General features: G+C 47.9%; 1 protein-coding gene across 1 annotated transcript; it reads left to right on the top strand.

The window, feature by feature from the left end:
- Positions 1–12,298: 12,298 nt before the first annotated feature.
- LOC102566507 (olfactory receptor 52N4-like) lies at positions 12,299–13,267 on the top strand. Its single transcript, XM_014608124.2, has one exon. It carries the CDS (start codon positions 12,299–12,301, stop codon positions 13,265–13,267), a length of 969 nt encoding a protein of 322 aa, XP_014463610.2.
- Positions 13,268–20,473: the final 7,206 nt, after the last annotated feature.

The following is a 20,473-nucleotide window of genomic DNA, read 5'->3' as shown; positions in this document are numbered from 1 at the left end:
GATCAAGGACCCTGGATTGGGAGTTTTTTTGGGGCTGGGTTCAGCATTTTGCTCTGTGTTGAACCCTGCCTAGCACAGTGAGTTAGCTTGTGTCTGGGACTCTAGATCCCAAGTGCTACAAACACCAGCAGCAATGACAATAAGAATAAGTTTAATATCTAGCTCAGGTTGTCACAAACCAAGAGCCAGCCCTCTCACTTCCTGGGACCATAGGGATGCATGAAAAATGCACCCTGACCCTCAGGGCTGTGCCTGATGGACAATATTCTGAAAGCCTTGTTACAAACCTAAAAGCAAAGTCATATTTAGAGATCTGGATGCATGAGGGTTCACAGCATGTTCAAACTGCCTCTGTCTTCTTTACTCTACTCACACCTTCTGATAGTTACTCTAGATCTTATCCATACCAACAATCCTGCCCTCGATCAACCCATGCTAAGCTCTTGGTTTCAACAGTATCTTGTAGGAAGGAGTCCCCACTGCCTAGCTGTGTTTGATGGGGGGAAAAAAAGGATTTCTCTTTTCAGTTTTAAACTTCAGTTTGAAAATCTCATGTGCCCACGCAGTGATGACTAAGATACCGAGGGAAGGGCTTTGGGCACCATCTGAAAGGCCATTACTCTTTGGTTTGCTATGCTCCTTTTCTATGTGTAGGGCCTGTTTCAAATTGCAGCCCCACCTCCATTCAGCCCCAGCCTTGGCTGTAAAGGCACCAAGTAGGGGAGGGACTGTTTGCTTCTCCGTGCATATGTTTTCTGTCCCAACCCTCCCTATGCCCCAGTTTTTCCACCCGGAGTATCAAACAGCCCCTTCCCTACCCATCTCCAAGCTCTCTCCTTGCCCTGCTCCTTTTGTAGCTCCTTCCCCCATCCCCTAGGATGCTAGATTTTTGCTGCTAGCAACCATCCGGTTGCAACAAAATGCCATGATATGGCCACTTGCTTTCCCAAAAAGCACTTAATTTTGTGATTGCTGTGAAAAATGCAAAATTATGATTTAAACCAGGCCCTACTGATTTGCTTCTTGGCAAATTTCCTTCTAAAGAGAATCCAAGTGTTTGTGCTGGTTCTGAAAGGTAACATAAAGCCTTGAGTATCTCCCTCCACCCATGTTCTTTACATGCTGCTCATCGCAAGCTAGGACTTGAAAATTGCCTTTTGATTACTTCTCTAGGATCATTTCCAGGTTAGTTCAGCAAATAGACTGTCTGAACAAAAGGATGGGAGATACAGGTACTAACGTTACCTCGGACACTCCTTCTCTGTGCCTCAGTCTCCCTGTCTGTAAAACAGGCATAAATGATCTCCTCTCCCAAGTGATCATGAGGTCTGGTTAGTAAAGGTTGGAAGAGGAAGAGCATTCCACACACACACAGGGTGATTACTGTTACAGCCAGCCTGCTTTCTTCTCACAACCACCCTATTCACATCTGCCCAAGAGACCGTCCGATGACCACAGGACAGGCTAGGATCTCACATAGACAAATGCAGTCATCCAGGCATGCCAGAGCTCACAGCTGGTCCACAGCACCTCCACACCAACAGTCGTGTGCACTTTTACCCAGGCAGAGGAAGGCGGAAAGAAAGTGCACAGCTCCCTACACAGTTCTCTTGTCTCAGTATTTTGTGCCAACCAGACCCACCAGCCTGCCGAAACCCACAATGACATAGAAACAGTCAAAGTTATAGATGGAAACATCCTTGATACCACCCATTCCATGTCCTTTAGCCAGCCCAGAATGCGTCCCAGTAGCACAGAAACGGCATGAGAGAAATCAGTAAAAAAAAGGAAACTTCTTGGAACAGACCCCCTCATCTGTTGCTGGGTTTAATTACACATGCATAGCGATGGCTGTGCATTCCCCTTTCTGACAAACAGCTGACTTACTAGTGCAACGGTGGCCAACCGAAGGCGTCTTCCATTGTACAGAAGTGGTGAGGCTAAATTCAGAGAAGGGGTATTTATACCACACTCCTTCTTGCCCTGGAGGACCTCGCAAACCAGTTGCTTGATCCCTGGCCCCCAAAGCCCAGAGCAGTTTGGAAAGCTGAAGAGAGCTGCTAAATATAATAAAGTACAGGCTCTCTGAAGGGAGGGGTTAAACAGAATATAATAAACTACAGGATCCCTGAAGACAGGTGCTAGGTATATTAAACTGCAGGCTCTCTACAAATACATGAGATTGTCAAAATGCAGCTTGCAATACAGTACAATGCAATGCAGTACAATGCAATGAGATTTATAGCCTTGCTGCCCTGGGGAAGCCACCCTCTGTAAACAAGGATATCTTCCCTCTCTGTGAGAAACCTGCCCCTTCTTCTGAGTCTGAATTTGCTGAGGTCCAAATCCCAGCCTGTTATACTGCAAGGTGCTCTACCGAAGAGCTCTCTAGCAAGCCAACTCCTTAACCCCCGTGTTTATTGTGCACTGAGATTGAGTCGCCCACCTTTACTTTCTCTTTGGTACATTAAACACCATTTGCTCCTGGAGTGTTTCACTATCAGGTGTTGTTTCCAACTCAATAATCAGCTTCCTTCTTCAACTGCAGACAGCAAAACAGGTCAGAGTATTTCAACAGTAGTCACACCAGCACCAAAGACAGAGGGGATATAATTTCAACACTGTACCATCAAGGATCATATTCTCCCTTCTGCCACATAGCTGCAAGGGATGCTCGTGTTTCGCTGATTCTCTACCATGACCCCCACGGCCATTTCATGGACTTCCTACAGCAAAGACCTTGCATCCTCTGCAGAACAGCCTGTGTTCTTTGTCACCAGAGGCATGACCTTACATCAAGCCAAATTAAAATGCATGTTGCTTCCTTGCATTAAGTGAACTAAATCATTCTGAACCAGCGGCTGGTCCTCTTCATCACCTCACTTGCAAATGGTCTCAGGGAGGGCTGTACTTTTTCTCTTGATACACACATAAAAATGTGAAATAGCAAAGAGCCAGGAGCCAACCCCTGCGGGATACCACAAGAAACATGCATGCTCAGTGATGGTTCCCCATTCTCAGGCATGCTTGGAGATGTCTCAGTTTTTAAGCCACTTAGGGAAGCTTCTTCATGGAAGCTTTCTAGCTATGCAAGTGGAATTTGTGGCACATGCATGCAGGTCTTTTGTTTCCCCTGCAATATGGATACATGCCTCCATGCTCAGATACTGAGCAGGGGCAATAAGATTCACACTGGCCAGACCCATATGCAGCCATGTATGTGCACCCATTCCGGATGTGTCTAAGCCCCATAAATGTGTTTAAAAACCTAATGTCAAGAGGTTCTCCCATATTTTAGCTCCCATAGCTGAATGGTTGGGGTCCTTGCCTAGGGAAGCTGAGTTCTAGATCCCCCTCACCAAGAGGGGATTTGAGTGTGCATCTATCTGAGTTCCCAGCATGGTGCTCTAACTACTATACCACAGCATATCTGCTATTATCTTCCTCAGCCTTCCTCCATCATTTTTTCAGGACTTGCGCTAAGATACACACATGCACGCAGCGAGTGTGTAGCTCCACTTCACACATTCATATACAGTGACAGAAGCATAGAACATGAGACTTGAAACGGATCTCAGGAGGTCATGTAGTCTAGCCCCCTGCTCAAAAGCAGGACCCACCCCAAGTGCAGGAGTTTACACTTGTCCTTATTGAACCTCACAAGATTTCTTTTGGTCCAATCCTCCTTCAGTCTACGCATGCATGGTAAAACAACCACAGCATCATGCCGAGGCCAAAAATGGCATGTAATCTGATAGAAAACTGCATTTTAGAGAAAACTGAAATTTAGGCATCCTATCTGACCTGGAACTGACTGTCCTGGGATGTGACCCATATCAAAACAGGAGTAACACAGTCATTTACACACATCATACTTCCAAGCTGCACTGCAATCTTTCACCAGTTGCTGGCCAGGGAGGGCACAAAGCCTTATCCAGGGAAGAAGAGACCAGCACAGGCCCAGTTTCAGGGATGTCATGCCCTGCCAAGGCTGCATAGGTCCTTTTCTGCAGAGCTGTTGCTTAGCCAGTCGGTCCCCAGCCTTTACTGGTGCATAGGATTGTTCCGTCCTAAGTGCAAGATTTGCACATGTCCTTATTGAACCTCATGAGATTCCTTTTGGCCCAATCCTCCAACTTGTCCAGGTCAGTCTGAATCCTAGCCCTACCCTCCAGCATATCTACTGCTCCCCCCCAGCTTGGTATCATCTGCAAACTAGTTGAGGGTGCACTAGATCCCATCTTCCAGGTCATTGATGAAAATATTGAACAAACCTTGATACCAGCTGCCAACTAGACATCGAGCCATTGACTACTATCCAGCTGACACCTCATCCTCTCTCCTGAACTGTCATGCACTGCCTTCACCCCATTCACTCTCCATTGACTTCCAAACTGTCCCTTCCCTATGCCCACATACTCACCTCACCCCTTCAATACTCCCCTGCTCCCAAACCCTCCTTGTCCCCTCCCCATGTGCCATTTCTTCACACAATCTCTCTCCTTTCTCTCTCCCAGTTCTCCCTCTCACCATTTCCTAACCATCCACATTCTCCTAGCTCCCTGGCAGGCTTTCCTAGAGTGTGCAGGGGACAATACTGTCATCCCTGAGAGCAGCCTGCCTTCAGCGTCATTAAACAAAAAAAGATGTGGCACGTATTGTTAGGAGGAGAGGCTGAATTATTGATCCATTAGGTCTATACATCAAGTGTGACCACCGTGAGAGAGTGGAGGGGAGGGGAGATTGCCCAGAAAAGTTGTACGTGGAAGGAGCAAAGCTAACTTATGGGTCATGCTGTACAACAGGCTTTGTTTACCGAGAAGCCTCCCCTGGCTCAGCCCACAGCTAAGATCCTTTCAGGGAAACATGTTGGCTGTGTGGGGTTAACTGATGTGGATGGGGGGTCAAGTGATGACCCCAGACTTCATAGGACTCATGAACCTATGTGAGGTCTGAGGATTAGAAGGAGAAGGCCATAGGGCCTACCTTTCCAATGCTTTTGGGTCTATGCCTCTTGTTATGGGGATGTGCTACTAAAATCCCTCCCACGTTCCACTCCCCAGTTAGGAGCCAGCACAGATCCAGGACTCACAAGCCTGAGCATCCAGTCACCTACCAACAGAAGGGTTAAGTCTACCCCTCTGATCATCCCACGGCAAGGATGGGGGAGGGCAAAGGATGGGCAAGTACCCCACCACAAAGGTGGAGAGTGTAGGAGGGCACATGTCATCTGGTTGGTGGCTCAGGGCCCAAGGACTTCACCTAGAGCTGTCTCTTCACAGAGGAAGGGAGGGCAGAGGGGCTAGATAGGCCTGGTGTCTCCCAGCACCTCCAGCACTGACACATGACTGGAAGGGAGGCAGAACTGACTTTGCTGAGAGGTTTGCCAGAGCTGCCTGGGTCTTGTTCACTTGAAGCACAGAGGAAAAGGCCTTTCTCTAGGCCTCTCAGCTGAGAGCCCAGCCAGAGCCACAAAGCACAGAGATACTGGGGATCTCACACAAACACATCAGATGAGTTAGTGAGCCTTTCCAGTCCTATAACACAGCTCTATCAGATCTAAATATTAACCCCTGCTCCCTACCAATTCTTTCACCCTTGGTATCTTTAGAGATTCATTAACATTAATGAATTCATCTCCACTCCATATGAAGGAGGTGGACAGGATTCACTTCCATTTTCAGGATGCTTTAGGGTACCACTAGGGAAGTTCAGGTGTTTAGATGTAGATCCCTTGCAGACATTGGAAAAGGTGGTGGTTTGGAGAACCATCCCATCAGGCAGATCTACCTTCCCCAGCCCTTTTGTGTAATCCTCAGCTGCCAGTGTAAGCAGTTACTCCACTGAGGACAGGAGAAACTCATGGCCAGTGTGGGGCATGAGAGAGAGGAAGTCCACATAAACCGAGCACACTTGCTAACTACCCAACCGGCCCAGGAGGGGTTAAAAACTTTTGCATTTTCCTTATTGAACAATCTTTTTACATGTCCAACAAACGTCCCTCCTTCGCTCCCCAACAGCAAATCACAGTAGACACAAGAGAGACAAACACTTGCCTGCAACTGTACTAAATGAGGAAGCCCAGGGGGGAATTGACACCAAGCCTTTATAAAAAGCCAGCCACATTTCACAGAGAGAGTTGGGAGCTTGACACCACTTGCACATCCTACCATGAGCAGAGAGCCCATGTCACCTTTGCATCAGTAAGTGAATTTAACCCAGGAAAGGCTGTTGCATTTCCATTATCGACAGCTCAGTGGAGGGTTTATGTCAGAATATGTTCAGGCAATTGCATGTAGTTTACAGAACTGGCATTGGTATGTTTGGTGATACACAATTACAGATATTCAGTAATTAAACCTCCAGAAACCCCTGGGTGACGCAGAGGGGAAGAGAAAAAGAGGGATGTAGTGCTGAAGGTTAGGTTAGGATGTGAGTAGACTTAGACAAGAGAGGAGCTGGCACTCTTTGCTCAGTGTAGGCATCGTGTTATATGATAAGGATGTTATGCTAAGGGCATTTCCTGTCATTTATGGCAGAAACATCTCCATCCACCCTAGTTTAGAAGTGTGTCTAACCTTTTCTTCAGAACTTCAGGAGCAAACAACATGATGTGCACATGAACAGCATCCTTTACCTGGCCACAGGGAAAAGTATGGGGATGAGTTGATAGAATTAGAAAACTCAGAAGAAAATGTAGAGCCAGAGTGGTGGGTTCACAGCATCTGATGAAGCAAGTCACTTCTTATGAAAGCTTTTTCTATACATCTCTGATTTAATTAGTCTATAAGGTATGCATCTGCCTTGCCTTCTGCCTGACTTCAGACTAACATGGGTAAATACCTCTCTCTACCTTGTTTTGCTATATGCAGCTGAACCTGCTGCAACCAGCTAGCATGGGCCACCTAGAATTTCTCCTACATCAAAAATTATAGAAAATGATGTTTGGAAGAGACCTTCGGAGTGCATCTAGTCCAACCCCCTTCTCAAAGCAGGACCATCCCCAACTAGATCATCCCAGACAGGGCTTTGTCTAGCTGGGTTTTAAAAACCTTCTCTGGAAGCAAGTATCCCAACCACATACCTAGAACTGTAGCTACTGTGTAAGTGCTGTAAAAGTGCCATCAAATACATACTTAATATTCAGCAAAGTTTTTTAGCACTTAAAATAATGGCCTTTGCATTTAATAAAATGATTTCAGCAGAATAACTCCTATAGCCAGTTAACTTTCCTGATCTTCTGCCAGGCTGTTGCTAGTTTCCTTCTTTCATTTCAAAGAAGGTGCAATGTTGGCTGTGAGACACAGTGCAGAGAGCCTGTGGGTGAGATAACATGGTAGAGTTAGCAGATTAAGGGGCAGGAGTCAAAGAGGCAGCCATCTACCCACCCATTCCCTCCTTCCAATCCTGACCCACCCACCCTTAACCCTTCATCATGCTCCCTTCCTCTCACCTCCTCATCACCCACTTTCACTCCTCCCGACTCACCCCATCCCCACGCACCTGTTGTCTGGCTGTTGCCAGCTGTCAAACTAGGCCTATAGAGTCCTGGATTCTAGGTCATCCACCTGGAAGCACTGCCTTCTGGGATACTGAAGGCCTATAAATTGGTGGTTTTATGTCAGCTGAACATCCAGATATTAACTTAACTCATGACTTATTAACTTAATTCTGCACCCTGAGCCCTCAGTCACCTCCACCCCCATGGACATGGGCAAGCCACCCTCAGAAGCCTGAGGGGACATTTTTAAGTCCCTAAAGCAAATGAAAATCCTCTGCCTCCTTTCTTTCCACTGCCCACTCCCCTGCCTGCCCCTGTTGCTTTCCCTGCTGTTCTTGGGGCATGGGAAGTACCAGAGCTGTTCCTCCTCATCACTTGTTTTTCCTCCTCCCCATTCACCCCATCCTCAACCACGAGTGGCCTGGTTGTTCCTATCTCCAGACCAAGTTCCAGGACCACTGACGCCTTGCATTCTAGCTAGCCCACCTGGAAGCAGTACCTTCTGGGATCCTGAAGGACTGCAACTCAGTGGTTTTATCTGAGGTGTAGACTCAAAAATGAACTTAACTTGAGCACAGTTCAAATATAATCCTCACCCAAAGCAGCATAACTTGAAAACAACTGGACAGCATTTAGCACTTGTTAGCAAGCTTTTGTGTGTGATCATTCAAGTTTTAAGTGCTCTTAACATGTTCTGACTGAAATGTGTACTCTCAGCCTGTCACATCATGAAAGCTGGGAATGACCTCAGTGGAAAGCTCCTGAATGCTTGCTGCAATATAAGGATATTATAGCCTTCCCTTCTAAGAAGCAATGACCCCTTCATCCTGAGCAGCAGTTCTTTGATTTGAGGAAATCTGTGAAAGAGAAAAACGATTTGTTCTCTAAAGGTCCTTGTCTCTATCCCACACAATGCCTCCACATGTTTTGCTGAAACAGAAATGAATATCATCATCGTCAGTCCTTCAGAGTTGAGGTTTACATCTGTCAGGCTTGATGGGTCCTCAAGTGACTAAGGAACTCAATTCTGGAAATGGGTGCATGTTGTTGTGCAGGGGAGTGGAATTCACAGCCCTGGATTGGTCTCCTCCTTCCTCCACCACCGTCATTCTGCCTCAGTATTGAGTCATTGGGCCTCAAAGTGGTGCATGCCTTGGTGGACCAGGTGGCACCACACCAAATGGTCAGCAGCTTGCCCCTTGCAGCCATTGATGTCAAGGCCTCTGTGCTTGAGGGCAACCTTGAGTGTGTCTTTGTACCTTTTCCTTTGGCCACCCTTTGAGCATTGGCCAATAGAGAGCTGGGGATAGAGAATCTGGTGAGGGAGGCAGTTCTCAGATATCTGGACGCAGTGGCCCATCCATTGGAGTTGTTTTCTCAAGTGCAAGGTTTTGATGCTGGTGGATGCAGCTTCAGAGAGGATGCTTGCACTGGTCCAGTGGTCCTCCCATTTGATCCCAGGGATTTGACGCGAGCACCGCTGGTGAAAGCTCTCAAGGGTCTTAATGTGGCATTGGTAGATGGTTCAGGTTTCACTGCAGTAGAGGAGGGTGGTCAGCATGACAGCCTTGTAAACCTTCTTCGACTTCTGAAGTTCTCTATTTTTGAAGACAGGTTGTTGCAGCTTGAAGAAGGTGACACTGGTGCAGCTGACCCAATGCCGGATTTCTTCATCGGTGATAGCCAGTTTAAAGAGGTGGCTGCTGAGATATGGAAAGTGCTCCACATACTCCAGAGCCTCCCAGCCTACATAGATAGTGTGAGGGACATTCAGCTGGCCTGGGGAAGGTTGGTGGAGAATCTTCATCTTGGCAACGTTCAAGGACAGGCCAAGTCTCTTATATGAAGCATTGAAGAGATCTAAGGTCACTTGCACATCCTGTGTGGAGTGAGCTATCATGCAGCAAATGTCTGCAAACTGAAGGTCATGGATTTCCTTGGTGGTGAGTTTCATTTTTTGCCCAGAAGCACCCAGGATTAAAAAGCTTTCCATCTAGTCGATACTGGATACTGACGCTGGATGGTAGATCATCTTGGATGAGGTGGATGATGATGGTCAGGTAGATGGTGAACAGGGTGGGAGTGATCACGAAACAGACACGGATATATCAAGTGCTGGCAGGCAGTTGGACTGAGAATTTGGCCAGGGCCAGGTTGCAGGCTGTTCCCAGGGCAATAACCGCTGTAGATTTGGGGCTCAGAAGACCTGGGAGCTGTAAGAAAACATGTGTGAAAGGGAGAGAACAACCTCTAATGGCAGCAAGCAAGGAAGGATCCCAGATTTCCAAGAGGGGATGTGAAGGAGCAGCAGCCCATACTGCAGGGGTGGCTGCACCTCGAGACCCCAGTCTCCTCCTCTCCACCAATGTGAGAAGGCCAGCCGCAGGAGCCTGAAGGGATATTTTTAACTCCCTAAAGCAAATGAAAATCCTCCCTCTCTTTTCCTTCCACTCCCCATTCCCCTGCCTGCCTCTGTTGCTTTCCTTGCTGTTCTTGGGGCAGGGGAAACACCAAAGCTCTTCCTGCCTGCCCTATCTGGGTGCATGGGGTCTGAGCTAATCTGGGGATGGGGACAGGGATAGTAGCAAAGGAAGGGTGGGAGAGGAGATCTCTCCTCCATGCCCCAAACCCTGGAAAGGGATTCCCTACTGTGTAGATGCAGGGAAGGGGATCCCCACTGCCCATCCCCACTGCTGCTTTCCCATCTCCATCTGAGCCCAGACCCCATGCATTCACAGTGGGGCAGATAGAAACAGCTCTGGCGCTTCCCACACCCCCAGGACAGCAGGGAAAGCAACAGTGGCAGGTGGAGGAGGCAGAGGGGAAGAGGAGAGAAGGATGATTTTTCACTTTTGGGGGCTCAAAAAAGTCCCTGGAAATCCCTGTGGTGCATTCCAATCCAAAAGGATGTGCAGCCATCCCAATGTACTCCCTCTGGATCCACCCCTTGGAGCAAGTAATCCATACTTTAGAGGAAGACTAGAAAGAGGGCATCTATAGGGTGAACTCTTGCATTTACGAGACATCATGAGCCTCCGGATATTCTGAGCCAGAATCGACATCCTTGATTCCTATACTTAACAGTCCCTGATGGACCTGTCCATGGGCAGATCTAGAATTTTGAAAATGGGGGTCCAGATGGCGAGGTGCATCATCACATATAACACAACATTTTTTTCTCCAGTGAAAAAGAAACTAGAAGCTTTACTAACATGCTTGGGGCCTTGGACTGGATTGTTCAGTTTAAACTGAGCAAAAACATAGAACTTCATTGGCACGCTTTAAAAACAATCAGCAGGGCTGTGAAATAGGAGCTCCATGACCAGGAGCAGCAAAAAGACAGCAGCATTTCAGAGCAAAGGAAGTCTTGCTTGGTGGAAGATCAAGACCATTAAAAAGAAGAGAGAGTTGTTATCACCCGTGCAATGAATACTTGAGAAGGGATCATGTAGATAATAAGGAGCCATGAAGTCAGTTGATGCCCTCAACACAGAATGGAAATGCTGCTGCCACTGCCAGGCAGTTGGTTTTAAATTTTGAGTGGAGTAGGAATCAGAGTTGGGGGGGAGGTGCAAATGCACCAATGCATCCCTGTCCAACACGCATGGCCTTCCCAACACACTGCAGTAATTGATTTCTCAAGCTAATTACTTAATACATAAAAGGGAACTTTCTTTTGCTTCCTTAAAACTTGGTGCCTGATCATTTAATTGGGTGTCCCAAATCCTAGGATTAAGAGACAAATGGAACACTTCTCCTGGCTATTGGGCTGAAAGGTGAGAAAGCCACCCCCTCACACCCCGCTCCCTTCCACCGACCACCTCCCCCAGGCTTATCTCCACCTACAGTTTTGGGGACTTCCACGGCATTAAGTGATGACAGGGCTGAGACGTGGGGATAGAGCAGCATTCTGAGCATGCCCGGAAGAGAAGCAAAAGGTGCACACAGCTGAGCAAGTGCAAATTGTATTTATACTCTGCAGAAGTGCCAAACATGGTGCTTAGAAGATATATACACATCTCTGAGGCTCTTATATGATGCAGAACTTACCTCTTAATATTCAGAAAAATCTACAACCAATAAGCCTGCTGTTGGCTACTGAACAGCAAGGTTGCAAATGTTTTTTTCTGGCATCTCTAGTCTAATGGATGGAGGATGACAGGGAAGGTAATGAATAGGGGATTGATCACTCTAGAGATATCCAGTTCAATGCTCTCCCTCTATAGCATCCACTCCCATTACTGTGGGAGACTGGGCTTCATGCACCGTTAGTTTGACTCAGTGTGGCATTTCTTATGTTCTTAAATCTGTTCCTTTCTCCCACAGAATATGTCTGTTTCTTTCAGAAAATTAATCAAATTCATCACAAAAAAGAGGGAAGGGAGAAAGAAAAGGAATCGCTCTGCACTTGCTTCTGTGCCTGTCTCCATCATCCAAGCCCCAGCACAAATTTTACATTAACTTCTTCAAAAAAATCTCCTCAAGAGAAATTTACCCCAACTAGGAAAGCTTGAAACAGTGGTGGAAGACTAAAACCCTGCATTTATACTGGGAATCATCTTCTCATCACCCTTTAGCTGTATCAAGCAGTCTTGGTAGGACTACAGTTACCCCACACATCCCCTCCAGTGCATGCAATGTGCAATGTCCCTCAGTTTGGGGCTGTCTGGTTGGAGGGTGCTAAGGACATTTTCACCATTTATTACTGTCCCTCTCAGTGCTTAATGTCCCATGTTCTCCTCCTTCCTAGGGAGCAAAACCTGCTGTGAGGGGAACCACAACCCTCAGGCAACTGTCATGGCAAAGATCAACGTGACTGACATGACCCCCTCCGTATTCATCCTGAATGGCATCCCAGGTTTGGAAGAAGCTCACCTCTGGATCTCCATCCCATTCTGCTCCATGTACATCATTGCCATGGTGGGGAATTGCAGTCTTCTCTACCTCATCCGGATTGAGGACGCTCTCCACAAGCCCATGTACTACTTCCTCTCCATGCTCTCCCTCACTGATATTGGGCTGGTCACATCCATGGTGCCCAAGGCAATGTGCATCTTCTGGTTCAAAATGAAAAAGATCAGCTTCAATGCCTGCCTAACCCAGATGTTCTTCGTCCACACCTTCACAGGGATGGAGTCTGGTGTGCTCATGCTCATGTCCTTGGACCGCTATCTGGCCATATGTTACCCCCTGAGGTATGCCTCCATCCTGACCAACCCTGTCATCACCACAGCAGGGGTGGTCACCTTCCTCAGGGGAGTGATGGTGATCATACCTGTTGTTGTCTTTACCAAGCGACTGCCGTACTGCCATCACACCAACATCATCCCTCACACCTATTGCGACCACATGTCTGTGGTGAAGCTGGCCTGTGCCAGTATCAGGGTTGATGCCATCTATGGCTTGGTAGCTGCCCTGGTGATTGGGGGCTTTGACATATTATGCATCTTTGTCACGTATGCAATGATCCTCAGGGCTGTGGTGAGCCGCTCTTCCAAGGAAGCATGCAGCAAGGCCTTCAGCACCTGCACGGCCCACATCTGTGCCATTATCACCAGCTACACACCAGCATTATTCAGCATCCTTGCACATCGCTTTGGAAGCCATCACATCACAGCACACACTCATATCCTTATAGCCAACCTCTATCTGCTCCTGCCTCCCATGCTCAACACCATCGTTTATGGGGTGAAAACCAAGCAGATTCGGGAAAGAGTCCTGAAGCTGTTTAGGGGGGGAAAGGCTGGTTCATCTCCTGGTGCCTGAGCACAGATTCACAAGGGAATTACATTATACAGAGAGAGACAAACTAATGCAGAGACTGAAAGGTCAGTCCCACATGCTCCATGTCAACTCCAGGAAGGCCTAATGAATGCCCATTTCCTTTAGATCCTCCACATGCTTTAGCATATCCCCAACTCTGCCCTCTGAATACATCCCAGGTCTTTGTGGACTTCCTTCTCTATAGTGGTTACCATAAAGCATAATTCCCCATCCTTGCATCCCAGCTTTGGGGGTTCAGAGCTCTTTGGCAATATTAATGCACAGGTAGTAGTGTTTACTCTATTACTTGCTGGCTATCATCTCCTCTTTCAGATTCAGGGCTCACCTAGAAATTAAAACCAACACCATTCACATAAACAGAATTTGTCATCTGACTGCTAAGCTGCCTGCCTGCCTCCATTCCAGAACCCAGCCCATTAATGGTTATGAGGACAATCTCCTTCCCGTTAAACTCACTTGCCCTTCTCTCATCATGTCCCAAATCTCCAGGGAACAATGTGAGTTCTGAAGGAATCTAGGAGGGTGGGAAATCCAGAATCTGAAATAAAAGTGATTCATAACCAGATGCTAGGCCAGATTCACAGATTAAAAGCAATTCCTCAACCTGCACTGGAGTGATGAGTTCTCTGCAGGATGTTCAACATAAAAGTTAGACCCATATTACAGGTTCTGTACATGTCCCAGAACAGAATAATAGAGAATGCACATACAGTGCCAAAGAGGCTTCCCAGGCGAAACAACTGAGATGAGGAAAGTCAAAGATAATTAAGTTCCCCGACCTAGGGTCAGGACACCGAGAAAGAGTTGTGTTGCTCTCCTTCAAAATCCAGACATCCTAAGTCAGGCCCAACTGAAGATTGCAAGAGTTTTAATAAATTATAATAAATAGCTTTTCCTGTCTCATCTGGGGTTATCAGTGTCTTCATTACTGTTGTCCTTATCAAGTGTCACTTATCAACGTGCTTTCAGTGTTGAAGTCTCAGAAACTGTGGTGCTAGCAAAGTTACATCCCGGACTTCCCAACACCAGTCTTGTCTTAAAGAATGATCCCAGGATCTGATCAGTGGTAAAGGTTCGGCCATGTATATTGTCTAGAAGCACAGCCCTAGCACGTTTTGGCCTAACAAGTATATCAGGACATTAGGCATTTGTACATGTGACAAGGTAGTTGTGGCAACACCACACAGGCTCCCCTAGGCCACCACAAAGTTCCCCTAATTTCCAATTCTCCTTTTATACAATGATCAAAACAAATTACCTCTTGCCTTCCATCTGTATCCTGAACATCTTAAACCATCCTGTACCATAAGCTTGTTTCACATCCTGACCTGGGTGTTCCCATTCCAGCCTTATCATCCTGGTACTGGAATATCCTACCCTGTACCATCATCTCCCCTACTCATCTCTTGGCAGGAACACCCATCTGTCCCACATGCCACATTTTATGTGAGGAGTTCACATCCATCAGTCTGGTTTGTTGGTGAGGCCCACTCTGGCCAGTGCTTTAGCCAGGTCTTTGTGTGAGCAGCATATATTGATCAAGGCCCAAGTGAGGCCTACAATGAGGGAAATTGCCTACTGGAGAGATAGAAGATGGAATTGGGAAGAAGAATGTCCCATCTTTCCTTGCAGACCTGTTGTTCCTAATCTGGAGCATATAAGAAACATAGTGTCTAAGAGTATAAAGACATTTGTACACACCACGTTTTTTGCCCTTTCCTGCACTCCAACAGTGCAACTGTTTGAACAAGTGGGTTTAATAACTCCCAGGACCTTCTGGAAAAACTCCTCCTGGTTCTGGTCAAGTTCTCTGTCTACCAGACCTGGAAGGCGGCCCTGGCAGGGAGAACCCAGGCAACAATGGGACTGATTTCCCTTCACTAGGTCATGTACATCTCTAGGCAGAGTTTCACTGAGAGGTAAACAGAGGCTTTTTGAGTATGTTCAAGAAGCAGGGGTTGCTAGGTGGCATTTTCTGCTTAGTATTCCCCCTTGGAACCTAGTTATGAACCTGTGACCTACACTCCCATTCCTGTTTTTTAATCCATTGTCCAAGAAATCACTTTTTACACAGTTAGTGGCCTCCCTCGAGAAACTGAGGTGAGGCCTAGGCCCTCTGTGCCTGTATAACAAATAGGCCCATGTCCAAGAGTAGCAATAGTACATGGGAGAGCATATGAAAAGGATATATCTGGAATGATCTATCTCTTCTCATATCATTCTCTTCTCATTGGTCACAAACTAACAGAGATCAGGTTTAGGCTAGATATCAGGAAAAACTTCTTCACAGTAAGGGAGGCCAAAATCTGGAATGGGCTTCCAAGGGAGGTGGTGCTCTCCCCTACCTAGGGGGTCTTTAAGAGAAGGCTGGATAGGCACCTTGCTGGGATCATCTACCCCAGCACTCTTTCCTGCCTAGGCAGGGGGTCGGACTTGATGATCTGTTGAGGTCCCTTCCAACCCTAGCATCTATGAATCTATGAATCTCTATCCTCTCTGGCACCCCCCATCATTGGTTGAGGGATGCCAAACAAAGCACCTCTGACTGTTCTGTTTGATAGCTATTAATAGATCTATCACACCTGGATTTATCTAGCCCCTTTGTGAACCTGGCTCTGCTCTCTGCCTCAACAGCCTCCTGTAGCAATGAGTTCCACAAGTTAATGATGTGCTGTGGAAAAAAGACCATGTCTTTTTTTTTTAAACCTGTCCCCTGCTCATTTCAGAGGATGCCCCCTGGATCTATGTTCTGTGAAAGAAAGGGAGTGGGCAGCCAAAAGAATGAGAGAGAAATGGGAAAAAATGAAGCAGCAGCAGAAAGACAGAACAACTCCACAATACTGAAGACAGCAGACAGGCTACATTGCTCCCAGCTGGCACTGGTTACCTGGGGAGACCTGACTCCACCTCCAGATCCCTTCAGGCATTCTTCCAGGGCCTAGAAGGCTACTTAGCAGTACAGAAGCCTTTCTGCCGGGCCTCTGGGCTCTGGTTTCTGGTTGCCTACATCCTGGTTCCATACAGTTACAGCTGCCCACCCCAGATCCCCTGGCTACTCAACATGGTCTGGATATCTGATTCCTATTCCTGACTCCCCTGGCTTTTGCATCTACCCAGAGTGCCTGCACTTGTCCCTGTCCCTGACAGACCTTGGTTTCCAGACCCACCTGCTCCTCACCCCTGGACTCGAGCTGGGACACTGGCTTCTCTGCCCTTCTATGTTCCTGATCCTTTGGTTCATGACCCGATAGCATCAAGCTGTGACCATCTTTATCTGAGTCATACCCTTGCCATTAAAGTAGCCTGTGGTAGTAGGGACACGAAGTGCTACTTCTTCTGTTCTCCATACTGTGGAATCAGAAGGGTACAGGACAGCATGACATGCTCCCAAAAGGGTGTGTGACAGATACAGGCCCTGGTCCATGACTGGGCTCCTTCTCCCATGATCCCTGGTGCTCTTCCCTCTGTCTGACTAACAGGGGAACCAGGAGAATCAGGGAGTTGCTTCATCTTCTGACTTTCGCCCAGTACCAGCACATACTTAAAGATTTCTTGATTCCACACAAAGTGCCCCATGGTGCAAAGCCGCCTTCCAAGTAGCTCTACATCTGAGATCCTATATTCTCCTTCAGCCTTGGAAAATCCCATAATCAGGAGGCACCAGTATCTCCTCAGTCCCCTAAGCCTTTCTCTCCTCTTGCCCTGCTGCCACCCAGACAGGGGAAAGGAGAGAAGCACAGGCCCAGTTTCAGGGATATTGCAATCCCCTAAGGCTGCACATCATAGATTTCATAGAATTCTAGAGTCAGAAGGGACCTGGTAGATCATCGTGTCTAAACCCTGCTCCAGGCAGGAAAGAGCACTGGGGTTAGGTAACCCCAGCCAGATGCCTGTCCAATCTCCTTTTGAACATCTCCAGGGTAGGGGAACATCTCCATTGGGGAGGAGGCTCCTCTCAGCCACACTGGCTGACCTGCTCCACCGGGCTTTAAACTAAGCCTGCCAGGGGATGGGGGGACTACTGCCACTGCTGGCCCACTAAGCGGCCCTTGCAAAGCCAGCAGGCCAAGGCACATAAGGGATCCCACCCCAGCCCCAGCCCTGGAACAAAATATAGGTAGGGCAAGGACCCCCAAGGGGACACTTGCATGTCTATACACAAATGCCAGGAGCCTGGGGAATAAACAGGAGGAACTTGCTCTCCTGCTAAATGCAAATAACTATGATGTCATTGGAATACTGGAGACCTGGTGGGACTCCACCCATGACTGGACCACGGGTATAGATGGCTATACCCTGTACAGGAGGGATCAAGTGGACAAAAGGGGCGGGGGCGTAGGTCTCTATGTCAAGGAAAGCTACACATCCCTGCGAGCTGACATTGGCACCCAGCGTGGATGACTTGAGACCCTCTGGGTTAAAATTCATAGGGAACACAGCATAGGGGATACTATGGTGGGGGTCTACTATGACCCCCTACCCAGAGTCAAGACCTTGACCAGGAGTTCACCAGGGAATTGGCTGAGGCCACACGCTCCCAGTGTATGGTTGCCATAGGAGACTTTAACTACCCAGACATCTCGTGGGAGGAGTGCTCGGCCAAATCCAAATGGTTGCAAAGCTTTCTGTCATGTGTGGATGACCTCTATCTGATGCAGGAAGTCTATGGGCCAACAAGAGGTGAAGCACTGCTTGACCTGGTACTGGCAACTGGGGATGACCAAATCAGGGACCTAACGATCAAAGGGAAGCTCGGTGACAGTGACCATGTGCTGATCACTTTCACCATCTGCCATAAAGCTGGCAAGTCAGTCAGTAATACAGAAGTCCTCGACTTCAGGAAAGCAAACTTTGACAAGCTAAGGAGGCTTGTCAGAGAGGCCCTAAAAGGCCACAACCCAATGGAGAGGGGAGTTCAGGATGAGTGTTGCTCCTCAAAGGAGCAATCCTGGATGCGCAAGCAAAGTCCATCCCATCTCGGAGGAAAGGCAGCAAAAGGGCACAGCAGCCCCCTTGGCTCTCCAGGGAACTGGTGGACCTCCTGCATCTTAAAAAGAAGACCTACAAAGGATGGAGGCCTGGAACCACCACCAAGAAGAAATACTCTTCTCTGGTCTGGACCTGCAGGGAGCAAACCAGAAAAGCCAAGGCTGCAACTGAACTCCAACTAGCTACAAATATCAAGGACAATAAAAGTCCTTATTTAGATATGTGGGGAGCCAGAGGAAAAGCAAAGGCAACATTGAACCCCTGCTGAACCAGATGGGACAACTGACAACTGATGCCCGGGAAAAAGTGAACTTGCTAAATGAGTGCTTTTCGTCAGTTTTTCACCAGTCCCCTGGGATGGCCCTGCCCACTATGGGTCAGAGAGGCCCAGGTAAGGGAGATTCCTTGCCCTCCATCGAAGCTGACCTCATGAAGGAGCACCTTGACAAGCTGGATACCTTCAAGTCAGCCGGCCCTGATGGGTTACACCCAAGGGTACTCAGGGAGCTGGCAAGCGTCAGAGCTCAGCCCCTGGCACAGATCTTTGAGAACTCCTGGTGCTCTGGTGAAGTGCCTGATGATTGGAAGAGGGCCAATGTCATGCTTATCTTCAGGAAAGGGAGGAAAGTGGATCCAGCAAACTACAAGCCCATCAGCCTGACCTCTATCCTGGGGAAGGTCTTGGAAAAGATTATCAAAGAGGCCATCCTTATCAGACTAGCTGAAGGCAATATCCTGAGGGATACCCTGCATGGGTTTGTTGTGGGTAGGTCTTGCTTGACCAATCTCATTTCCTTTTATGACCAGGTGACCTACCACCTGGACAAGGGGGAAGAGATCAACATTGTATATCTTGACTTTAAAAAAGCCTTTGATCTGGTATCCCATGATCACCTCTTGGCTAAACGGGCTAACTGAGGCCTCAACCTCACCACAATCTGCTGGTTGGGAAATTGGCTCTGCGGTAGGACCCAGAGGGTGGTGGTCGATGGGAGCCAATCATTTGGTGTGCTGTGACCAGTGGGGTCCCTCAAGGCTCTGTCTTAGGGCCTATACTATTTAACATCTTCATCAATAATGTGGACATTAGTGTTAGAAGCGGACTGGCCAAGTTTGCCAATGACACCAAACTCTGGGGTAAAGCATCCACACCTGAGGACAGGAGGGTGACCCAGACAGATCTTGACAGGCTCATGAAATGGGCAGATGAGAACCTGATGGTGTTCAACACCAAAAAATGCAAGGTTCTCCACCTTGGGAGGAAAAACCAGCAGCATGCTTATAGGCTCGGCAGTGCTATGCTGGTTAGCACTACAGATGAAAGGGACTTGGGGGTCATGGTTGACCACAAGATGAACATTGAGCCGTCAGTGTGGTGCTGCAGCTAGTAAAGTGAGCAAAATGCTGGCTTGCATACATAGATGCTTCTCAAGTAAATCCTGGGATGTCATTCTCCCCCTGTACTCGGGCTTGGTGAGGCCACAGCTGGAGTACTGTGTCCAGTTTTGGGCTCTGCAATTCAAAAAGGATGTGGAGAAGCTTGAGAGGGTGCAGAGGAGAGCCACGTGCATGATCAGAGGTCACGAAAACAGATCTTATGATGAGAGGCTGAGAGCCATGGGGCTCTTCAGCCTGGAAAAGCGTAGGCTCAGGGGTGATCTGATGACCACTTATAAGTTTATCAGGGGTGCTCACCAAGATCTGGGGGAGTGTCTGTTCACCAGAGCACCTCAAGGGATGACAAGATCAAACGGTCATGAACTTCACTGCGACCGATTCAAACTGGGTGTAAGAAAGAACTTCGCTGTCTGAGCCCCCAAGGTTTGGAATAGACTGCCGCCAGAGGGGGTTCAAGCACCCACTTTGAATGCCTTCAAGACACATTTGGATGCTTATCTTGCTGGGATCCTATGATCCCTGCTGACTTCCTGGCCCTGGGGCAGGGGGCTGCACTCGATGATCCTCCAGGGTCCCTTCAAGCCCAAATGTCTATGAAATCTATGAAATGAAATCTATGAAAGCACCACCTCCTTTGGAAGCCCATTCCATATTTTGGCAGCCCTTACCATAAACAATTTCTTCTTTATGTCCATTCTAAATCTGTTCTGTCAGTTTGTGGCCATCATTTCTGGTAACCCTGAGGGGCGCCCTGGTAAACAGAGTGTCCCCTATTCCCTGCTGGCCCCCCCCGATGAGTTT

Source organism: Alligator mississippiensis, chromosome 1 (assembly GCF_030867095.1).
Source record: "Alligator mississippiensis isolate rAllMis1 chromosome 1, rAllMis1, whole genome shotgun sequence".
Taxonomy (NCBI): domain Eukaryota; kingdom Metazoa; phylum Chordata; order Crocodylia; family Alligatoridae; genus Alligator; species Alligator mississippiensis.
The sequence above is the reverse complement of the archived record's forward strand: the minus strand, read 5'-3'. Positions and strand labels throughout refer to the sequence as shown.